The following is a 22,340-nucleotide window of genomic DNA, read 5'->3' as shown; positions in this document are numbered from 1 at the left end:
TTCCTCTCTTTCTCTCTTTCTTTCCTTCCTTCTTTTTTTCTCTCTCCCTCCCTTCCTCCTTCCCTCCCTCCCTCCCTCCCTCCCTTCCTCTCTCTCTCTCTCTTTCTTTCTCTTTCTCTCTTTCTTTGACAGAATTTTGCTCTTGTTGCCCAGGCTGGAGTCCAATGGTATGATCTTGGCTCATTGCAACCTCTGCCTCCGGAGTTCAAATGACCTACCTCAGCCTCCTGAGAAGGTGGAATTGCAGGCACCCATCATCATGCTCAGCTGATTTTTGTATTTTTAATAGACAAGGGGTTTCACCATGTTGGCCAGGCTGGTCTCAAACTCCCGACCTCAGGTGATCCACCCACCTCAGCCTCCCAAAGTGTTGGGATTACAGGCATGAGCCACTGTGTCTGGCCTTCCTCTTTTCTTTATAAATTACCCAAACTCAGGTATTGCTTTACAGTAACCAAAATGGACTGAGACACCAATAAAATGGTTTATTTGGGCTGGAATCATTAACAGATGCTGAAACCATTCGATGAAAAGATTGCTGAAGAGGATATATACTGGGTAAAAAAATTACCACTCTAGAGCTCACCTAAGGGAAAATGTAGTCTTATAATAGCGAGAGCTGACTATTGTCACCCAGCCAAGTGATCCAACCTAGTATCACTAGTAGTAGGAAAACCTATACTCCCTGTTATGATGGAATATGAAATACACATATGTAAGAAATATTCTTGCCAATGTGGAGTGGAAATGAGGGTCAAGGTATCCAATCCAGTTCCAAAGTTTGAGAAATTGTACACGTCCTATTAGTAATGATGGTTAAGACTAAAATTAAAATATTATTTTTGCCCTCAACTTATGTGTATTATTTCAACTGGTCACCAAGTTCTTAGGTCATCAATAGTTACGTTGTTTGGCCCTACCTTTTTAAAAACTTTTATTTTTGACAGAGTCTCACTCCCTCATCCAGGCTGGAGTGCCATGGTGCCATCTCAGCTCACTGCAATGTCCACCTCTGGAGTTCAAGCAATTTTTATGCCTCAGCCTCCTGAGTAGCTGGGATTACAGTCGCGTGCCAGTACACCTGGCTAACTTTCGTATTTTTGGTAGAGACGGAGTTTCACCATATGGCCAGACTGGTCTCAAACTCCTGACCTCACCTCAGCCTCCCAAAGTGCTGGGATTACAGACGTGAGCCACTGCACCTGGTCTGGCCCTACTATTTAATAACCAATACTGTGAGGTACAGCTTTTGGCAAAACTCTTAGGGATGTTGGAAAACAATTACTACCATGAACAGAGAATATTTGGAAATTTCTGCCCTAGGACCACTTCTATATTAGAATGGAGCATACTGAATGATCTTCATCCTTCTAACCTGGAGCTACCAAGATTGTATCCTGGCTCACTTCCAATATGACTCTAGTCTTTATTCTTGATGATTCTCTCACTCCGGCCCCTCATATCCTGTACTTCTCTCTTCCACTTTGTCATCCCTCATTATCTCAGCCACTAACTCCCTTTGCCATCTTGTCATTGCTACATACATAACATCATGTAATGTAATGTTAGTGACTGACTCCAAAGAGCCTTTAAAACAACCTCCATGTCTTCCCCTCAACTCCCATCCATGTAAACTGCCTTTCAGCAACCTCCACCTATCCTTAGCATGTGCTCTTTTCCCTTCAGCTTAAGTTCCACAATCAATCATTATGATTCCCCCCTTGCTTACACCCTCAACTTCCTTGCTCTCTTCTTGTTTCATTATATTGCTTTACAGATGCCCCTACCCTGGTGAAATCTAGCCCTCTGCTTTCTCTGGCCTATACCTGTATAGCTAGCTGGACGGTTGCAAGACCCCGTGACTGCCTCTTAAACCCATTCTCCATGCATCAGTCAGAGAGACTTTCAAAACTCACTTTATTGCTTAAAACACTTCTAGGTTCATTGAACCCTCAGAATACAGTCAAAATGCAGTAAGATACTTTATGGGGCCTTATATGGTTTGGCTCTGTGTCCCCATTCAAATCTCATTTCAAATTGTAATCCCCACATGTGGAGGGAGGGAGGTGATTGGATCATGGGGGTAGTTTCCTCAGGCCGTTTTTGTGATAATGAGTGAGTTCTCAGTTTCCCCCATGCTGTTCTTGTGATAATGAGTGAGTTCTCACTAAAGCTGGTGGTTTTATAAGGGGCTCTTCCTCCTTTGCTTTCTCTTCTCCCTCTTGCCACCTTGTGAAGAAAGTGCTCGCTTCCCCTTCTGCCATGATTGTGAATTTCCTGAGGCCTTTGGAGCCATGTGGAACTGTGAGTCAATTAAACCCATCCTTTATAAATTACTGAGACTCAGGGAAGTTCTCTATAGCAGAATGAGAACAGACTAACATAGGGCCCTCCATGCTCTGACCCTCTCTTGCCCCTCCAACCTTCTTTTTCAACATGCACCCTTCCTCACAGCCCACACTCTGCACTTTGCATTCTGCAGTTCCTAGAATGTTTCCTGTTCTCCATCCTTGGCACATCTTGTTCCCTCTGGAAATGGCATTTCCTAACCAACTGGACTAGTCTCTCAGAGCTTCCTGAGATGTCACATTTTTCGGAAGCCTCCCTGACACCCGTCCTGTGTGCTCCATAGATTGCCATCAAGTAACAGCCCTGAGCCTGTACTGCAGGTACCTGTTTACTTATTTGTTTCCCTCACTACACTGGGAGCTTTTCGGGGGCAGGCAATGTGTTTTGTCCACTGTCGACCCTGCAGGATATGGCCCAGTAACAGGCATATAGAATGTACACCATAACTAATTGTTGAATTGTCATAAAATCTGTGAATGGTGTTTTTAAAATACAGATATATACACCTGTCCATGTGTTTCAGAGTTCAGTCATACTGTCAAAGGTGATGGTATGTTTGAAAGAGTTCAGTCTTGCCGAACCAATTCTGCTTCCAAATTCCTAAGTTTCTGGGGTGTGAGCTCATTCTCCCTTATTATTTCATCTTTCAGCATAATGCACTACTGAATCCTTATAACAATCAGCACACTCTTTCCTACGGAGTAAATCATGTGTTACTGTCTGTACATCAGCCAAGAGACTTCAGTACAAACCTCTGTTTTTAGTAGTTTCATGTTGTTTGATTTTTGTATTTGAGAGACTAGATGTAAATGTTTCCAGGGAAGTTTACTGCCAGATGCAGAGGTGAAAGGACAGTAGAAGCCATGTCCTTATTCATGGCTGTCCCTCCAAGGATCACTTTCATAGGTTGGCACTTTCATAGGTCCCTTGATATAGCAGTAATGATATAATTTTCAAAAATGTATTTTAATGAAGTTTAGAAAACAGAAATAAGGTACAGGGCCCCAAAGCACTCCCCCAAGTGTGGGGGCCCAGAGTGGCCATCTCTAGACCCCCAGAGTGACCCAAAGATCAGCTTGACTCCCCTTACATGAGAAAGATAATCCTGCGAGAATAAATATAAGTAGATAAATGGATGAATTAATATAAGTGCATGAAATTGAAACAAGAGGACTTCAACCATTATGTGATGGCATAAAACAGAATATTCTGGAACTACAAAAATAAAACTTTGGACTGGGTGAGGTGGCTCATGCCTGTAATCCCAATGCTTTGGAACACTGAGTCGGGAAGTTTGCTTGGGGCCCAGAGTTTGAGATTACACTGAGCTATGATCTTGCCATTGCACTCCAGCCGGGACAACAGAGCAAGACCCTGTCACAAGGACGCTGGAATTTGTCCATAAATACATTTTTATTTATATGTTCTCCATCTCTCTTTGTATCCTATTTTGTGTAGAGAGCAATGTGATTTTTTTTTTTTTTTTACTTACCAGGCTGCCTACTAGTTTGCAGTTAACACCACTTTACTGTATTCTATAAAGGCACTGCCAAGGTCAGTTGGCTCAAGGTTTGTGTTTCTTCCTTGAGAAAAATACAGAAAGAAGAAAAATAGATCTTTGGTTTGAATAGGAGAGTGGAAAAGAAAATTGGAATTGAAATACAATTGTACATTTTCTGCAGAGTTCACCAATTATTTTTCATTTTCGAATTGAGTTTTGCCATTTCTCCTCAATGGGAATGCTGCCACTTAGAGATAAACACAAAAAAATAAATAAATAAAAAACAAAACAACAGCAAAAAACCACACACACAAAACATCCATAGTAAGGGTTGCCACTGTTTTACTGCAGCATCTCAGCAGATGACCTCCAGGTGTTGCTGTTGGCAAATGGTTGTGAGTCTATTGAAATTACGGCCTTACATGGTGGCTCACATCTGCAATCCCCGCACTTTGGGAGGCCAAGGCAGGTGGATTACCTGAGGTCAGGAGTTCGAGACCAGCCTGGCCAACATGGTGAAACCCCGTCTCTACTAAAAATACAAAAATTAGCCAGGAGTGGTGGCACATGCCTGTAATAACAGCTACTCAGGAGGCTGAGGTGGGAGAATTGCTTGAACCCTGGTGGCGGAGGTTGCAGTGAGCCGAGATTGCACCACCTGCACTCTCGCCTGGGCAAAAGAGCAAAACTCCATCTCAAAAAAAAAAAAGAGAAAAAAGAAATCACGCCATTTGTTTTAAATTATGACGTCTTTGAAAAGCATGCAATCAATTCGCTGGGTTAGCGACGAGAATACGGAAGTTGAAGTGCATGTATAGAAAGAAGTCTATAAAATGGCAAAAACCGAAAGGGAAGGAAATGAGCTATTCGAGTATTCTCTGTCTTGCTAGTAAACAAGTTCCAACTCTGCAAATCAGTTTTCAAAAGAATACCGATTGTTTCATAAGTACCTGCAAACTCTGAAACATTTTAGGCAAGGGAATGAGGGGAAAAAAGTATCTTCATGTTTTGTGCATTACAACAATAAATGCTTTTACATAACAATGTGGAGTCTTCAAAGCGACCCTGCCAAGAGGGAGAAAGTGGTCCTTTTCGACGTATTGTTTTCTGCTAGAAGGCCCTCAATTAGAATTGTACTTAAGCATACATAATATAGGATATTATTTTTATATTAGAATATTGCTAGTGCTGCACGTAGGATGGGATACCTGCTCTCCGTTTACAAATACCCAGGTGCAACGCTGCGCGGGCCCCCAAAGGACAGAGGACAGAGTCTTTGCCGTGGGGGAGCGGGTCACGAAAACGCCCTGCCGCAGTGCTCCTTCCCGCGAACCTGGCAGGGCAGTGATTCTTGGTTGTTTCCCACATAGGAAAGTGTCAGTTCATGTGTGTCCCTTTCTCCACTAGATGTCACTGTAAATCAACTGCTTGAGGACGGGACCCCGGTGTTTGGCGCATCTTCACACAGTGCCGGGTGTTGAAGCCCGGTCAGTGCCTGAACTGGTGTCCTTCCCGACAGTGGAGCCCAGAGCGGGGCGGGCGCAGGGACTCGCTGTGCAAGGAGCAGCGTGCTGTCTGAGCGGCGACCAAGGCGCCGCGACCAGGGCACGAAGCGCAGGGGTGGCCGGGGCAGGGAAGGAGGGCGCACGGTGGGCGGGCGGCGCAGTGCGGGGGCGGGCCCGCGCCGCGCTCCCCTCCGCCCCCGCGAGCGAGACGGTCACGTGCCACCGAGGCGCTGCCCGCTGCGGGCGGCTGCAGAACAGGAGGGCGGGGCCGGAGAGGGGAGGGACGCAGCGGTCGACGCGGGGCTCGGAGGTGCCACGCCCGAGGCAGGGGTCGCCTCGGGCCGGGGGAAAGCCGAGCGCGTGCGCTGCGCGGCTGTGTGTGCGAGCGGGGGTGGGGCGGGGTGTGGGCGGGGCCAGGGAGCGCGCTCAGGACGCCAGGAGGCGTGGCTGAGGCGCGCGCGCCAGTTGGAGGGGGAGGGGCGGAGAGTCGTTGCGGAGCGCGCGCGGGGCTGGTAGCCGCGAGCGTGGGGGAACGTGGACCGCTTCGCGGCGCGGCGGAGGGGCTGCCTTCTGTCGGCCCTCCACCGTGGTCCGGGCGAGGGCACTGGCGACCGTGGGGCCGGGGTCGGCCAGGCCGGAGGAGGCGGCCGGGCCCGGGCATGGTGGTCTCGGGCAACGCGGAAGGTGAGCGACCCCCGGGCTGGCGGCGGGGTGGGGGAGGGGCGGAACCGGACACGCGTCGCCCGGAGGCGCTGTAGACCCGCCCGGCAGCGACCAGAGCGCGGCCGGCCTGAGGTGGGGCGGGGGTGGGGCGCGTCGCCCCGGCCCCGGCCAGGGGCCGTCTTCTCGCGGCCTGGGCGGCCCGCGGCGCCCGCCACTCGCGCCTGCAGCCGCCAGATTATGTAACGTGTGACCTCCTCTTCTCCTCAGTCACGGTGCGGCCTGCCCCGCACGGCCGCCGGCCCCATGGCCCTTCTCTCCGCGCTCTCCGCGCTCCCCGCGTCTGGCCGGCCCGGTCAGACCGCGCCGCAAACTCCTTCCTCCTGCGCCGGCGCCTTGGCTGGCCATTCAGTCCCGCGCCATTCATTGACGCGCGCGTTCGGGCGTTCGTTCCGCAAGCGTTTGCGGAATGTCGATCTGGTTGAACTGCCGCTCCTACTCGGCCTCCGTGGCCCCGGGTGCATCCCGCAACCTCGGTCGGAACGTCCGAAGGCGGTTACTACTCCCTTATTTTTCCTTGCAGCTTGTCGGTTCCCTTAATAACCAGGGCGCTGTTCCCCAACTGTCCTTCCGAGCACCCCTTGCCTACTTCCGTACTGTTACAGTGATGCCGCCCTGGGTGTACCGAGCTCCTCTGTGTTTCGCTGCTCTTCCTACCGATTCCCAGTTTGTAAAGAAATAATCTTAACACTGCTTAATGTACTCTAACATCAAATACACTGTAGGTAATATACGTCTGCTAATTCTCGTTATCTCCACGTCTTCTCACGCTATGTACTAAGTAGAAATGGTTTCATTTAGGTGAAAATAATGCAGGCTAGCATGTAGCAGTAACAAGGGCTTGTAACTATTAAGGACTTTATGTAACAATCCGTAATTCTGTGTATCTGCCTGGTCTTTCTGGACTTTGCACTTTAGTCTCCAAGAATAAGCCATTTCCTGTTTAGGTAGAGAAGGACCAACCATAACCTTGGTTTTTCTTCTCGAGTGCTGTATACAGTAAATCAGCCTGTGGGAACCATTAACCTTTCAAACACATCCTTGGCTTGCCCGTGCAAGCACAAGTGCAGCGTGGTGTTCTCTCCCTTCCCGTACTGGACACTTAAAAGTTCCTCTTGTTCCAGGAATTATTCTCCAGTAAACAAGGATCTCTTCCATGCAATTCTTAGGATATCTCTTTGCCACTTTTCCTCTGTTATGATTTATCTTTTTATTCCTGTCTTATTTTGTAGGACCTTTGAGGATAGAGACTGTACCAAACTCCTGTCCTTTGTTTTGGAACCATAACCACTTTTTTATGGTAAACAGTACATATTTAATATTTTTTCTAAAGATGAGGATTGCTCTTTTAGCATTAATTTCTAGAAGGTCTCAAGTAGAACATCATTTTTTAAAAATAATGTGCTTGAATAAATAAGGTCACTACATTTCCCCTACTCCCAACTTCAAAACTCTGATTCTACATAGGAGAATTAAACCTTGTCCTCACCAGCAACAGACTAGTCATTATACATAAGTTTCAGTGACTACAAATAAAATATATTTGAAAGCCTTTTCTTTGATAGCTGTTGTAGTGGGAATATAGGAACTTCAGTTAGATGTAGGTTGGATTTCTGGCTCTGCCACTTGTTAGCTGGTGACTGTGGACAAGTTACTAGTATCTGATTTTTTCTCATTTGTAGAATGAAAGTATGATTTCCCACCTTGGATAGCTAAGGATTAAATGAGTTCTTAAATGTGAGACATCTAGTGAGACCATGGTACCCAGGAGGTGCTCAGTAAATAAATCCTCCCTTTGGTATACCCGTTTATTGCAATTCACAATCTAGAATGAGCCAGGTTGTGCTAGAGACAAAGCGTGAGAGGAAGATAATCAGAAAAGGTGACAGGTACCTCTTGTCTCCAAATAAATGAACAATTCTGACACTAAAGAGCACTGTGCCTGTTTCTCCTTCTCAATAATGTATGGGTGGGTGTATGTGGCATATTACTAATCATAGGATATGTTAAACAGAACATTTAAAAATGAAAAGTTTTTTTTCTGTTGTTATAATAGCACCAACTGAGGCGTTAACATGGACATTAAGAAAGAATCTTATTTTTTTCCAAAGAAAGTCAGGAGAGGAGACCGGAAAAGGGATATTAAAAAGACTCTTCAGAGACAATTAGGTTGCAGGCTCCTCTTTTAGCATCTGGTTGTGAACAGTACATGAATCCTATTCGTAAGTTCGAGTATCTCTTGTTTGGACTGTTGCCTTAGTGCCTTTACTGGTGTCTTTATTTCTCTTGCTCCCTGACTGTCCCCAGGGATTCCCCTTGACAATCAGAGGGAATCTTTTTAAAAATGTAACTCAGATTCTCACTTTCTTGCGCAATATTCTCCAAAAGCTTCTTGTTAACACAATTGAATCTAAGTCCCTTAGCACATCTCATCAGGGCATGGCAGCTGCCAGCTTCTAACCTTACCTCTTACCAGGTGACTGAGCACCCTACCCAGTCCTACAGTCCTTTTGCCGGTTCTTGAACAAACTTCCTACCTTAGGATGTTATACTTGCTATTCTTTTAGCTGGACCACCCCATCCTCTAGGTGGTCATGACTCTTCACGTCTTGTGTTTCTGCTCAAGTGTCATGGCCTCAGAGAGGCCTTTTCTAATTCCAAAATAGGAGCGAGCCCCTTCCTTTATAATTTTTGATTCTTTATTCTCTTTTTCTCCATAGCATTTATTACTAGGTGAAGATACTCGATGTTTTTGTTCACTTACTTAGTGTTTTCCCCCGTTAGACTTGTTTAGCTCCCAGCCTTCTTCCCAACTAGAGAGCAGATGCCTTGTCTTGACTTGTACACAGCTTTATGCCCAGTGCTTAGAACTGTGCGTTGTACATAGCAGGCTCTCAGTAAAACTTGTTGAGTAAGGAAATAGTATAGTTGATTTGAATATTGGTTCTGGAATCGGACAGCCTGGGTCACAATTCTCTGGCTCCTACCATTTACTGATTGTGAGACCATGGGCACCTTAATAAGTTGGTGGTGCCTCAGTTCCGCTCATTTGTAAGATGGCTATAATAATACCTATCTCATAGAATTATGGTGAGTAATAATTGAGTTAATAAATGAAAAGTGCTTAGAACAGGGTAATTTTAAACCTTCTGGTAACTAATTGAAATTAGCTTGTTCACTTAGGATTTTGTATTTTGGCATGAGGTAAAGGTGGATTCATTGAAATTTTTTCTTTCTTTAAATTTTTTGAGACAGGGTCTTGCTCTGTCGCCCAAGCTGCAATGCAGCGGCCTGATCACGGTTCACTGCAGCCTCAACCTCCTGGACTTGAATGATACTCTCCCCTCAGACTCCTGAGTAACTGGGACTACAGGTGCATGCCACCATGCCTGGCTAATTTTTTAATGTTTTGTAAAGATGTGGTCCTTCTATGTTGCCCAGGCTGGTCTCAAACTCTTGGGCTACAGTGATCCTTCTGCCTCATCCTCCCAAAGTGGTGGGATTACTGGTTTGAGCCACTGTGCCTGGCTAAATTTTTTATTTATTACTTTTGTGCTGAAGTTTTGTTAGCTGCTAAAATTATATTTGTGGAACTCCTTTAAAAAATACATTTTGTGGATGTCTAGAACAAATTAAAAAATAAACTGCTGAGAATGGTGACTGGTGTTTGGTTTTAATGTGTAAGTCAGATTTTTTATTCTTCAATCTGTAGAAGATGCTTAGAGTGATTATCTCAACAACCGCCCACCGGAGTGGCTTTTATATAGTTCCCTTTGAAGTTCAGCGGGAGATCTGATTGTGGTGATGAAAGTACTTGCTAGAGGCTTCCTGTCTTCAGACAGGAAAGTCCTTGAAGATCCAGTTGAAGTATGAGTCTTGTAGTATTTGGGAAGGAAATTTTTATCATCTTTAGTGTGTTCAGTTTCTGCTGCCTTAAACTGTGAGTTTTTTCCTCAAATTATATTTGGTTATTAATTGGAATTTAAAGTAGCCCAGCTGTGCTTTGTATGGTTTTGTTCTTTTCATAATAAGATTTTTTTTTTCTTTAGCAGTTACAGAAATAGGAAAAGAAAGAATTAATGGAAGTAGTGACTTTGTAATAATAGATACTTTGAGCTAATATAACTTAAATTATTCTCATAAACTAAAATTCTGTCTGTGGTAATGAAACTTTCATAATACCTGTTATTTTAAATCAGTTCACTTGTCCTTAGTAAAATGCTGGGCTGTTTTCTCAGTCTGAACTTTAACGAGTAATAGGATCCTAAACTTTAGACCGAAGTTTTTTAAAAGTCAAAGGACTGCTTCTTTGTGTATTGTTTCTTCCAAAATTTAATAATTATAAGTTATTAATATTTACTGTGTGTTAGGCTCTTTGCTAAGTGCAATGTCTCATTTAATATCTACAACTACCATGTAAGGTTGACACCATTATAAAGAAACAGATATAGAGAGGTATTGTTACTTGGCCGGTCACACAAGAAAAGAGCCAAGATTTCAGGCTAGTTCCCAAGGTCATAACTGGTCTGCTATGAGGCACATTAAAAACAAGGTTTTTGGTTGGAAGTGTGCCATTACATTTTATCACATTAGTTGTGAGTGTGTGTTCTTAACTACTGGCAGCTTCATCATTATTTATGGCTAATTTTTTAAAATTTTATTTTAGATTTTACTACTACTGTACTTAAATGCGTGTATTATAAATGTGAAATGTTTTAATAGGATGATAACTTGCAATGTAATGTTTTTCTCATTTACTCGTATTTAAAAGTCATTAAAAATAAGTCAGCATCATGTGTCTTGGTGCTTCAGCTTTGTAAATAGTTTGAAAAGGTTTTGCATATAATACGTCATTTAAGAAAACATAAATGTCTAATTTTGCTTAAGGCTAAATTACAGATAGCAAGTAAATATTTAATACAAGTTGCTAGTGATGTGTTCCTGCTGATTCTTTTTTTTTTAAATAATGAGCAGGTTTTTTTTAAACTTTTAAGTTCTGGGGTACATGTGAAGGTTTGTTAAGTAGATAAACTCATGTCATGGGGGTTTGTGGTATAGATTATTTCATCACTCAGGTATTAGGCCTGAAATACAGTAGTTAATTTTTCCTGTTTCTTTCCCTCCTCCCTCCACCCTCAAGTCCCCAGTGTCTGTTGCTCCCTTCTTTGCATTCATGAGTTCTCATCATTTGGTTGCCACTTACAAGTGAGAACATATGTTTGGTGTTCTGTTCCTGTGTAAGTTTGCCAAGGATAATAGCCCATGGAGCAGATCTTTACCTGGTTTTCCTTCAGTAAGGAGGAACACATAGGTTGGATATTTTTACGTAAATTTTAATGGTTTCTGACATTTCCTTGTGAGGCTTTTTTAATTTGTAAGAATATCTAAATTATGAGTTGTTGGCTTCTCAACACCTTAGAATGCCAAGGGTAGAAAGAATCTTTCAGATTCCATAGGCCATGCCCTTACATCTTACTGTAGGAAAGTGAGAGCCTGATAAATAGAGGAGAAATAAGACTAGAGCATGGCATTTCCCCTCAAGGCCATCGCCGCCCCCCCCATACACTGAACTGTTCCCTGCATTACCCAGGGAAAGACCAGCAACACTTAGTATCTCATATCCAAGATGGCAGAAAATAAAATGATATATTCTCGTAAGATTGTGATTTAAAGTCTTGATTTTGTTACCATTGGAACATAATAGAAAAAAAACTTTGCCCTCTATTATAATGCAGTTGAAAATTATGCTTTCTCATGTAGGCAGGTAACTGCCTTATCCACATAGGATGATTTGAGAAGCATTTTAAAGACCAGTCTTGTCCCATGGCTTTATGCTTGAATTAAAATATTAGGGATGGGCAAAAGAAGTTGGTTGTGATGTGAGTAGTTCATATTCAAACCCATATCTGAGTAAGCAAAATGTTGCCAACTGGTTTCAGTCATTCCTGATTATACCCAAGGCTAAAATGAACTTTTTGAAGATTCATTTCAAAACAATGGCTGCATCTTACATTCTCTAAGCTCCAGCATTTCTACATCTAAGAATGGACTTAATGCATTTTTATCTTTTAGGCACTGGTCTGGATTATGTAGTTGAAACTGTGATTTAGATTTTTTTGCTCTTTTAAATGGTTTTCATTAAGTTCTGTATGTTACTCTTACAAGTTTTATTTCTTGATGACTCCTTAGCTGTTTATTTTAAGCTTTTTTTAAAAAGCCATTTAACATGGACAGTCCTGAACTTTAAAAATATTTTAACAATTTCTTTAACATTTTAAGGAACATAACAAAAAAGTTTACTTTTTGTAAGGCTTTATACCTTTTATGTTTTTTCTTTTTTAATAAAGGTTTTTTTTCCCCATGATAATCTCTTGTCATTCCAATTTTGGATATGTGTGGCCAAAGCAAACCTAACACTTTATATCTTTTTTTTTTTTTTTTTTTTTTTTTGAGACACAGTCTCTGTCACCCAGGGCTAGAGTGCAGTGGTGCAATCTCTGCTCACTGCAACCTCTGCCTCCCGGATTCAAGCAATTCTGCCTCAGCCTCCCGAGTATCTGGGACTACAGGCATGTGTTGCCACACCGGCTAATTTTTGTGTTTTTAGTAGAGATGGGTTTTATCTTGTTGGCCAGGATGGTCTTGATCTCCTGACCTCGTGATCCGCCCACCTTGGCCTCCCACAGTGCTGGAATTACAGGCGTGAGCCACCACTCCCTGCCATATATATATTTTGAGACTGAGTTTAGCTCTTGTTGCCCAGGGTGGAGTGCAGTGGCGTGATCTCGGCTCACTGCAGCCTCTGCCTCCCAAGTACAAGTGATTCTCTAGTCTCAAAAATAGCCTCCCAAGTAGCTTGGATTGTAGGCATGCGCCACCACACCTGGCTAATTTTTTTGTATTTAGTGGAGACAGGTTTTCACCACATAAGTCAGGCTGCTTGCGAACTTCTCACCTCAGGTGCTCCCACCTGCCTTGGCCTCCCAAAGTGCTGAGATTACAGGCATATGCCACTGTACATGGCCAACACTTTATATCTTAAAGAGTGCTTTTACCTAATTTTTTTCTCATTTAATTCTCTTAAGAGTCCTGGGAAGAGATGTAAGGCAGCATATCCTATTTTATAGCTGTAGTGTAATCTGGGCACCAGCTACCCAGAGTTAGGTCAGGCATCGTTAGTTAAGGGTGCAGTCTGCAAGACTCTCCTCATTTCATGTGTTAGCCACAAACTCTAGGACTTGCAGGTCACCCACACTTCTGACCAACTGGCTACAACTTTGGGAGTTCCCACTACACCTCACGTTTGATAAGTTGCAGAATGACTCAGGCCTCAAAAAAGTGCTGTTCTTGGAATTACAGTTATTCTGTAAAAGATACAAATCAGGACCAGACAATTAAAGAGACACATAGGACAGGATCTGGGAGAGTCCCAAACATGAAGCTTCCAAGTCCTCAGGACGTATCGTCCTTCCAGTACATCAGTGAACAGTTGCCAGCCAGGAAAGCTCACTCACTCTACAGCATCCAGAGTTTTCATGGAAGTTTTATCACATAGGTATGATTAAACTTAGTCCCCAGTCCCCTTCTCTGTAGAGGTCAAGTTGTCAGGCTGATGTCAGGTTGCTCAAAGCCCTAACCCACTAGTCACATGGTTCCAGCATGGCCAACCCCCATTCTGAAACTGGGGGCATACTGGGAGTCACCCTGTTAATAGAAACTCAGATGTGGGCCAAGGAGGACCTATTATGGGATTCATGGATAACAAGATATGCTTATCAGTTGGGAGGTAAGAGTTTTCCAGGAATGAGACAATGGCCAGCCAAATTCTTTTTTTTAGAGACGGGGTCTCATTCTGTCACAGTGGTGCTGTCATAGCTCACTGCAACCTCTAACTTCTGATCCTCCTGCCTCAGCCTCCCAAGTAGCTAGGACTACATGGATGTACCACCGCACCTGGCTAATTTAAAATTAAATGTTGTGCACACGTGCTTGATCTCCCCATGTTGCCCAGACTGGTTTCGGACTCCTGGCCTCAAGTGATCTTCCTGCCTTGGCCTCCCAGAGTGCTGGTACTGTACCTGGCCCTCAAATTGTTTATTACACAATGCTGGCTAAAGAAGTGAGAACAGATAATTGCTTAATTTGTGACACCTAAAACTAGTAGTAGTGATAGTAACCCAGTAATCGCTGTTAAAAGTTGGAACAGATTGTATTTTGAATATATATATAGAAGGATTGGCTTCTGTGGAGAATTACTACATAACATTTTCTTTTATTGATACAATAGAATTTAAAACTTGGGTCATTCACTTAAGTTAAATGTTTTAATTGCATAGTTGTCACTTAGGTTATAAACTACATACTTGTTGATATTTTAAAAGCTTAATAATTGGCTGTAAAAAGTTTGAATTTTAGTATCCGGTTCTTTTAGATGTAGGTAATTCATTAGTTATTTGGAAGAAAAAATTATGGAGGGAGATTTTTATGTGTAGGGTGGAGGCGTTGATCATCTATTTGTGTTAGGGTTGTAAAATGTTTCAGTAATTTAATTGCTATTTTGAATTTTAGCATTTGAGTCGAAGTTACTTACACTGTTTAAGTTTACTATGTTGGGGGCTAATACTCTTTTGCAAATTGTTTATGCCTAATAAATCTTATTTCAGATTGTCACTTAAAGATTATATTAAATTATCTTGGAACTCGCTGTTTCTCAGAGATTATAGTGTGCCAAACTGTTACATTGAATAAGACTTCTGGTGTATTGAAGAATGTAGCATGTTGTTGTGGTTTTTTTTTAAATGTAATTTTAAATATATGATATTCTTGGTTTGAAGCAAAGGAAGAATCCAGAAGCAAGCAATGACAACTTCTTCTGCTCCCTTTATGTTTGCTTGCAGTTCTATTTAATAGAAGGATTTGTGAGAAAAGGGATTTGTGAAAGCTAGAAGTGATAGCAGGTCCAGAAGAGTGTGACTATATTTTTGAATTGCAGTTGCTCTGAGGGATTTGTTTTTAGTTATGTATCATCATTTATGCCAGTTACCTTGTGAATTCAGAGATCTAATGACTTGTATGGGTGGAATGCAGAAGGTGTGGACTTCTGCTAAGATTTATAGGTTATGGTGTAGGCTAGGCTCAGGAGCCAGAAACTCTCCCACCCATTTACATACACAAATAACACTTTCTTAAAACTTAAAAAGTAAGGTTTACACTTCTTAGTATGATGTATTCAATATTCAAGGTCTTCTCTTATATTTCTCCACCTACGTTAGTTTGTCTATCTCTACATCTGGCCATGTGTCCTACATACCAGTAAATTCTAGAATGTTGTCCTAAACATTTTTTTATTTTTATTTTTATTTTCATTTTTTATGAGGCAGGGTCTTACTCTATAGTTGAGGCCTGAGTGCAGTGACATGATGACGGCTCACTGCGGCCTTAACCTCCCAGGCTTAAGCAGTCCTCCCGTCTCAGCTTCTGCAAGTAGCTGTGACCACAGGCGTGTACCAACATGATTGGCTAATTTTTAATTTTTTAGTGTGTGGAGACAGGGGTCTCACTTTGTTGCCCAGGCTGGTCTCCAACTCCTGGGCTCAAGCAGTCCTCCTGCCTTAGCCTCCCAAAGTGCTGAGCTACAGGTGTGAACCCCACTGTACCTGGCCCTTTTATGTTTTTGATTGTGAATTTTCCTTCTTCCTGAAATCTTTGCTTTCCTGTTACCCCTTACCACTGCCCTTCTATCCCATAAAATCCTGCTGATTGTTCTTAGTTCAGATCTACCTCTCAGTGATGATTTCTTGGGTGTCTTCTCGAACATGAGATTTATTGCTGTTTTCTCTGCATTTATTATTTTTACTTTTTTGGTCTTGCTCTATCACCCGCGCTGAGTGCAGTGGTTCACTGCAGCCTTGACCTTCCTGGCTCAAGTGATCCTCCCACCTCAGCCTACTGACCACAGGTGTGTGCCTGGCTTTTTAAAAATTTTTGTAGAGATGACGTCTTGCTGTGTTTCTTAGGCTGGTCGCATGCAAGAGATCCTCCCACCTTGGCCTCCCAAATTGATGGGATTACAGATCTCATAGTTGTATACAAATCTTTCTTCTCTGATAACCTTGGATTGTGGTTTATACTCCTTTTACTCACCTCGAAAACTAGATTATAGTAAATACTAAGTGAATATGGAGAAAAACCATTAGCTCAGACCTGGAATTTGGGGTAAGGAGAAGTAGTGAGAAGGACGGCAAATTTTGTCACCTGTAATCTAATTAAAACCTTCAGCTGGTGAATTACATTACTCCTGATGTGAAATTCATTCTACTTAGGACACATTACAGCGTCATTCTCTCTACCATATTAACCTTTCTCATTACCACTGAACTGTTCTTTTTTCTGTTCTCACCACTATAGATACATTTTTAGGTACAGGCAAAACCAGTGGTTCTTAAAGTGTGTGCCACAGTCCAGCAGCATCAACATTACCTGTGAACCTTTTAGAAATGCAGAGTCCCAGCCCTACCCTAGAGTCACTGACTGAATCAGAAACTTTGGAGTTGGGGCCCACAGCAGTCTTGTGTTTTAATAGGCTCTGCTAGTGATTCTAATACCTGCTCAGGCATGAGAATCACTGCTTTAGATACAGTTCCCTCTTCTTTGTTACTATCTTCTTTATTCTCCAGTGAAGTTCTGTTCCTATTACTAGTTCTTCTGTGGCCTTTGGAATCCCTGATTTATTGCAACCTTGAGCTTTTCTGCAGATAATCATTTGGCTTTCCTGTGAGATTATACCACTTCTGCTTAGTGAAGATTAGTTGCTTCTTACTCCTTCCTCTAGACTCTTTAATTTTTATCATTTCATCTCCAGAATATTCTTTTGTTTTCCTTTGTAGCTTGATCCCTACTTACGGACATGCTGACTGAGATGTATAGAACATCCTAGTGGAGATGCTTAGTAAATGCAATTGGGCCTCATGGTTTGCAACACAGGAAAGCAGGAAAATTGAGGGGAAGGTGTTTGGGAGGTGGGTGATTTGGTTGCACTCTGAAAACTAAAGAAAGCAGTTGTCCTTTGTACTTTCTAAGAAAATTTTTGTTTTTTATTTTTTTGAGACCAAGACTCAGTGTCTCCCAGGCTGGAGTGCAGTGGTGTGACCTCAGCTAACTACAGCCTGTCTCCTGGGTTCAAGTGATCATCCTGCCTCAGCCTTCTGGGACTACAGATGGGCACTACCACGCTTGCCTAATTTTTGTATTTTTATAAAGATGGTGTTTTGCCATGTTGGCTAGGCTTATCTCGAACTTCTGACCTTAGGTGATCCACCTGCCTCGGCCTCCCAAAGTCTTGGGATTACAAGTATGAGCCACCATGCCCGGCCTCCTTGGTATCTTATTAAAACTGTGTCTCTACATCGTTCCCTTTTTATGGAAATCTGTAATTTAAGGGAACAAAAGCAATAGTCATTCTTGAAGAAAGCCCCCTTCAGTTTGTATTAAAGATGATTTTTGTTAAATCAAGCATCTTTTTTTGGTAGTTCTGAATAACAAAAAGAATAAGAGGGAAAACTGCTATATTGAATTGTTTAGGATAGACACTTTCCTTTTAGTCAGATCAGCCTCAAACTGGAACATTACAGATATTTGTTATATTCAGGTTTAATATATCCAAATATTTTTTTATAGTACATCTTAATTGTTTGTCTCTCTATCTCTGTGTAGATATTGAGTCAAAATAATTAAAATGCTCAAATGTACTTACACATTAGGGTACAGGCTAAGCTGCTGTAATGGAGACTTCAGAATACAGTGGCACAAACAATATTGAAGTTTATCTTTCTCCTATAATAGTCCAAACGTAGACAGGCAGTCCATAGTGGGTGAGCACCTCAGTATTTTATGTCATTCACAGTTCTATATTTCTTCTGTTGGCTTAACCATTCCATAGGGCATTGTCACTATTCTCATGGTTCAAGCTGGGTTACCTCTCAACTGCGTTCCAGAAAAGGAAGTAAACAGCTTTCTTTAGGAATGTGGCTCATATTTTGTACATATCCTCTGCTCATAACCATTGGTCAGAACCTAGTCACATGGCCACCCCTGATTTTAGAGGAGCCTGGGAAATGTGATCTCTGGTTGCCCACTCTGCCTCCTGCTAAGAAGAGTGGGAGAGGTGTTCCATTACTAAAAATAAGAAAGAAGAATGAATACTGGAGGACAGTGCTATTTTACCATTGTGGAGTTGGGAGTCCCAAGACCACGCACGCTTATAAGACTAACTGCAAGTTTGGGAATCCACACCATTCTTAGGTTCAATGATTGGCTAGAAGGGTTCACAGAACTGAAAGGGCTTTTACTTTTGGTTGGATTTATTACAGTGAAAATATACAGAATAAAATCAGCCCCTGTGTATGTGGGACACACAGAAGAGTTCCACGTGTGAAACTTCAGTTACCCTTTGCCAGCGGAGTTGTGGGCAGTGCCAACTTCTGGCACTGATATGTGACAGTACTCATGGAGATTGCCAATTAGGGAAGCTCACCCAAGCCTTGGTGAGCAGCATTTGTACTGGGGCTTGGGCACTTAAATATGATTGACTGTTGGCGTGGTTGACCTTTAGTTTTCAGTGCTTCCGGAGGTTGATAATGCGTAGCTCAAAGCCCTCACCATAAATCACAGTGTTAGACTATCTGGAGTGGCTCAAAACAAAAGCATTTAACAGGGTGGACATTCTAAGGGCTTAGAGGTTACCTTCCAGTCTCAACTTGGATCATGTGAAGCGGGGAAAAAAGAAGATTCCCTCCCAGGAACCAAGGGCAAAGGGCAGACCTCTGGGTTAGGAACTGTACTGCACAGCCACATGGGTGGATAGGCATAGCTTGTTGTTTTTGGAAAGCATAGAAAAAGTTATATGAAGTAGTATAATATGTATGCTTTTGTTGAACGATTTTGAAAACTAGATAGATGTATAGAATCATACACATTTTATTTATGTTTTTAAGGTGGAGTTTTGCTCTGTTGTCTAGGCTGGAGTGCAGTGGCGCGATCTTGGCTCACTGCAACCTCCACCTCCCAGATTCAAGTGTAGAATTATATACATTAAAAAAATTGCAAAAAACTCTAGAATTTGCAAGGTCCGACTCCACGTACGGAGGAAGTAAAATATAACTTGCTTATTAGTTCAGAGAATCAGCAATAAAGTTCATGCTGGCTTTTTTCTTTTCTGAAACAGAGTCTCCGTTGCCCAGACTGCAATGCGGTGGCACAATCTTGGCTCATTGAGACGTCCGCCTACCGAGTTCAAGTGATTATCATGCCTCAGCCTCCCTAGTAGCTGGAATTACAGGTGCTTGCCACCATACCCGGTTGATTTTTGTATGTTTAGTAGAGACAGGGTTTCACCATGTTGGCCAGGCTAGTCTCAAACTGCTGACCTCAAGTGATCCGCCTGCCTCAGCCTCCCAGTGCTGGGATTACAGGCATCAGACACTGTGCCCAATCTTACTTCTCATTAATATGGACTAGTTAGGGTCTAGAGGGAGGTTATTTGTGGGACCTATTTTCTTCCTTAGTCTTGTTACATATATGGCTTTTTTTTGTGATCTAGATAGGTACTAGATGCCCTAGTGAAGAAGCATCTGTTTTGTTGAATTGTGTTAGGTTACTGCAGTTCAGTAGGATTGTTCTTCCTTTTTAGCAGTTCATATTGATACTATGATTTTTCCGTTGATGATTTGGGAACATAAGTTTGTAGAAGATGATAAGTATGATTATATACCATAAACCAGCAGTGCAGCCTTACAGAACTTTAAAGCTTCTCTACCCTAGAAGGTAACTGTGTGCAAAATAAATAGTACTTGGCTGACCTACTCTATAGATGAGTTGTAAAGATAAATGGTAGATGTAAAAGGGCCTTGGAAAACTAAAGACACTTCGGAAATGAAAGATACTACTCATAATATGTTTAAATGTAAAGAAATTAAATTTGAATGTTAAAAATTAAAGGAACACTAAAAGAAATATAAAGTGTCAGTTAATAGGTGAATTTTTTTGGTGGGAATGTGGGTAATTATTTCCTCCCCTTTTCTGTTTTCTGTATTTTCCAGTTTTCTGCAATAAATATGAATTGCTTTTATAAATAGCACAAGAAAATCTATTTTGAAAAGGAACACTTAGCAGGATTGTATGCTGTACTTAGCATTACAAAGCAGTGTGTTTGAGACCAGCCTGACCAACATGGTGAAACCCTGTCTCTAAAAATACAAAAAAAGTCAGCCGGGCATGGTGGCAAGCACCTGTAAACCCAGTTACTCGGGAAACTGAGGCAGGAGAATTGCTCTATTATTCCCTCATCACAAGTCAGTGATAAGGGATTAATAGAGAATGTCCTAAGAAAAAATGGAAAGATCATACTGATTTCGAGAAAAGGCTTATGTACCAAAGGCTATATATTTTTTTCTGTTGAGGGTGCTGTATGCTACTTTAATACATTGAAGTTCTTTAAATTCTGTGTTTATCAAGATTGCATCTCATCTGGTACAGGAATTGTTTTGTAGCAGAAAACAATTAGTAACAGGAAAATGTTTTAGTGTGCTGAAGGTGTAAAAAGTGGCACATAAAGTGGCAAAAATGGGTTCTATTAGGTTAGGAATAAAGCCTGGTCTAAATACTTGGACTTGTATATTTTTAAAAGATATCATAAATACGTGAAAGATACACAGCTCTATTCTTAGAATGTGAACTGTTGCCTTGGTTTCGAATCAGTCACTAAAAGCAAGTACAGACTGATTAGAGCTGGTACTTAAACTTTTGGGAAATGGTGCCCTTCACCTAGGTGTATGAATTTTGTTGTTGTTGTTGAGACAGACGCTCTGTTGCCCAGGCTGGAGTGCAGTGGCACGATCTTGGCTTGCTGTAACCTCTGTCTCCCGGGTTCAAGCAGTTCTCCTGCCTCAAGCCTCCCGAGTTACTGGGTTTACAGGTGCTTGCCACCACACCTGGCTGATTTTTTGTGTGTATTTTTAGAGGCAGAGTTTCACCACGTTGGTCAGGCTTGTCTCAAACTCCTGACCTCAAATGGTCTGCCCACCTCAGCCTCCTAAAGTGCAGGGATTACAGGTGTGAGCCACTGCTCTCGGCCTTCTGTTTTGTGTTATATACCGTGTGGAGAGTGCTTTCAAGATCAAAACCTGACTGTAGTTTGTGGGATATGCATGTCTGTAGTGCCCTTACAACCTCACCAGTCTGTTTGAGAACTGTAGTCTTAGACAGTAGGTATGGTCTTTAAGGTTGAATCAAAACAAAATCCACAAACAGCTGTATTTTTGTATCTAAATGTTACATAAAAAGCTGTTTGTTTTGTGTTAAGACTTTTACCTTTAAAGGACAGAATAAGAGCACACTGGAGTAGGCTGTTAACCAAACTTTTTCAGGGCATGTGTGCTAGTACTTTATGTACTTAGTCACTCATAAAGGCAATACCTGATTCTTGTAATGGCCTCCCACTGCCCCCAATTCAAAGTTAAAGAAAAACAACCCCAAAACACCCAGATACTGCTGTCCAGATTTCTTTCCCAGCTTTGCACCCCATGTGAAGATCCTGTTACTCCCTGTTACTGCAGCTTGCTGGACTCTGTGATCCCAGCTGTTAGGAGTGTTTTTCCAGCTTCGGAAGTACTTTTTTTTTTTTTTTTAAGAAAAACCTTTTTCTCCTTAATTTTGGTAAGATACATATAAAAGTTTACCATTTGAATTGTTTTTAAGTGTACAGTTCAGTAACATTAAGTACATTCCCGTTGTGCAGCCATCATCACCATTCATCTCCAGAACTCTTTCACTTGCCTGAGACTCTGCCTGTTACACAGTAGCTCCACCAGCAACCACTATTTTGCTTTCTGTCTCTGAATTTAACTACTTTAAATACAGTAAATGTATTTAGGTAGAATCATACAGTCTTTGTCCTTTTGTGAATGCCTTATTTTAATTACCATAATGCCTTCAAGGTTTGTGCAAGTTGTAACATGCTTTGGAATTTCCTTCCTTTTAAGACTGAATAGTATTTCGTTGTATGCATATGCCACATTTTGCTTACCCATTCATCTGTGGTTGGACCTTGGGTTGCTTCCATCTTTTGGCTATTGTGAATAATGCTTATTAGTATGGTAGTGTACAAATAAATATCTCTTTGTGTCCCACCTTTCAGTTTCTTTGGGTATATACTCACAAGTGGAATTAACATGATAATTTCTGATTTTTTGAGTAACTGCCGTATTGTT

At 42.1% G+C, this 22,340-nt stretch overlaps 1 protein-coding gene across 39 annotated transcripts in view; it reads left to right on the top strand.

Moving 5' to 3' along the window:
- The first annotated feature begins 5,818 nt into the window (after positions 1-5,818).
- Positions 5,819-22,340, top strand: part of LOC100412058 (REV1 DNA directed polymerase) — an 84,711-nt gene continuing 68,189 nt past the window's right edge. For 15 of the 39 annotated variants that reach the window (XR_013526328.1, XR_013526327.1, XR_013526326.1 and 12 more), the window contains exon 1: positions 5,819-6,039. Coding sequence is in view for 10 of the 39 variants with exons in the window: in XM_078348775.1 (XP_078204901.1) it covers positions 6,015-6,039 (25 nt within the window). In the remaining 29 variants the exon portion in view is untranslated. The other 24 variants (XR_013526323.1, XR_013526321.1, XR_013526322.1 and 21 more) reach the window with 7 other exon arrangements.

The sequence above is a fragment of the Callithrix jacchus genome, chromosome 14 (assembly GCF_049354715.1).
Source record: "Callithrix jacchus isolate 240 chromosome 14, calJac240_pri, whole genome shotgun sequence".
Lineage (NCBI taxonomy): Eukaryota > Metazoa > Chordata > Mammalia > Primates > Cebidae > Callithrix > Callithrix jacchus.
This window is presented reverse-complemented; position numbering and strand designations above follow the sequence as displayed.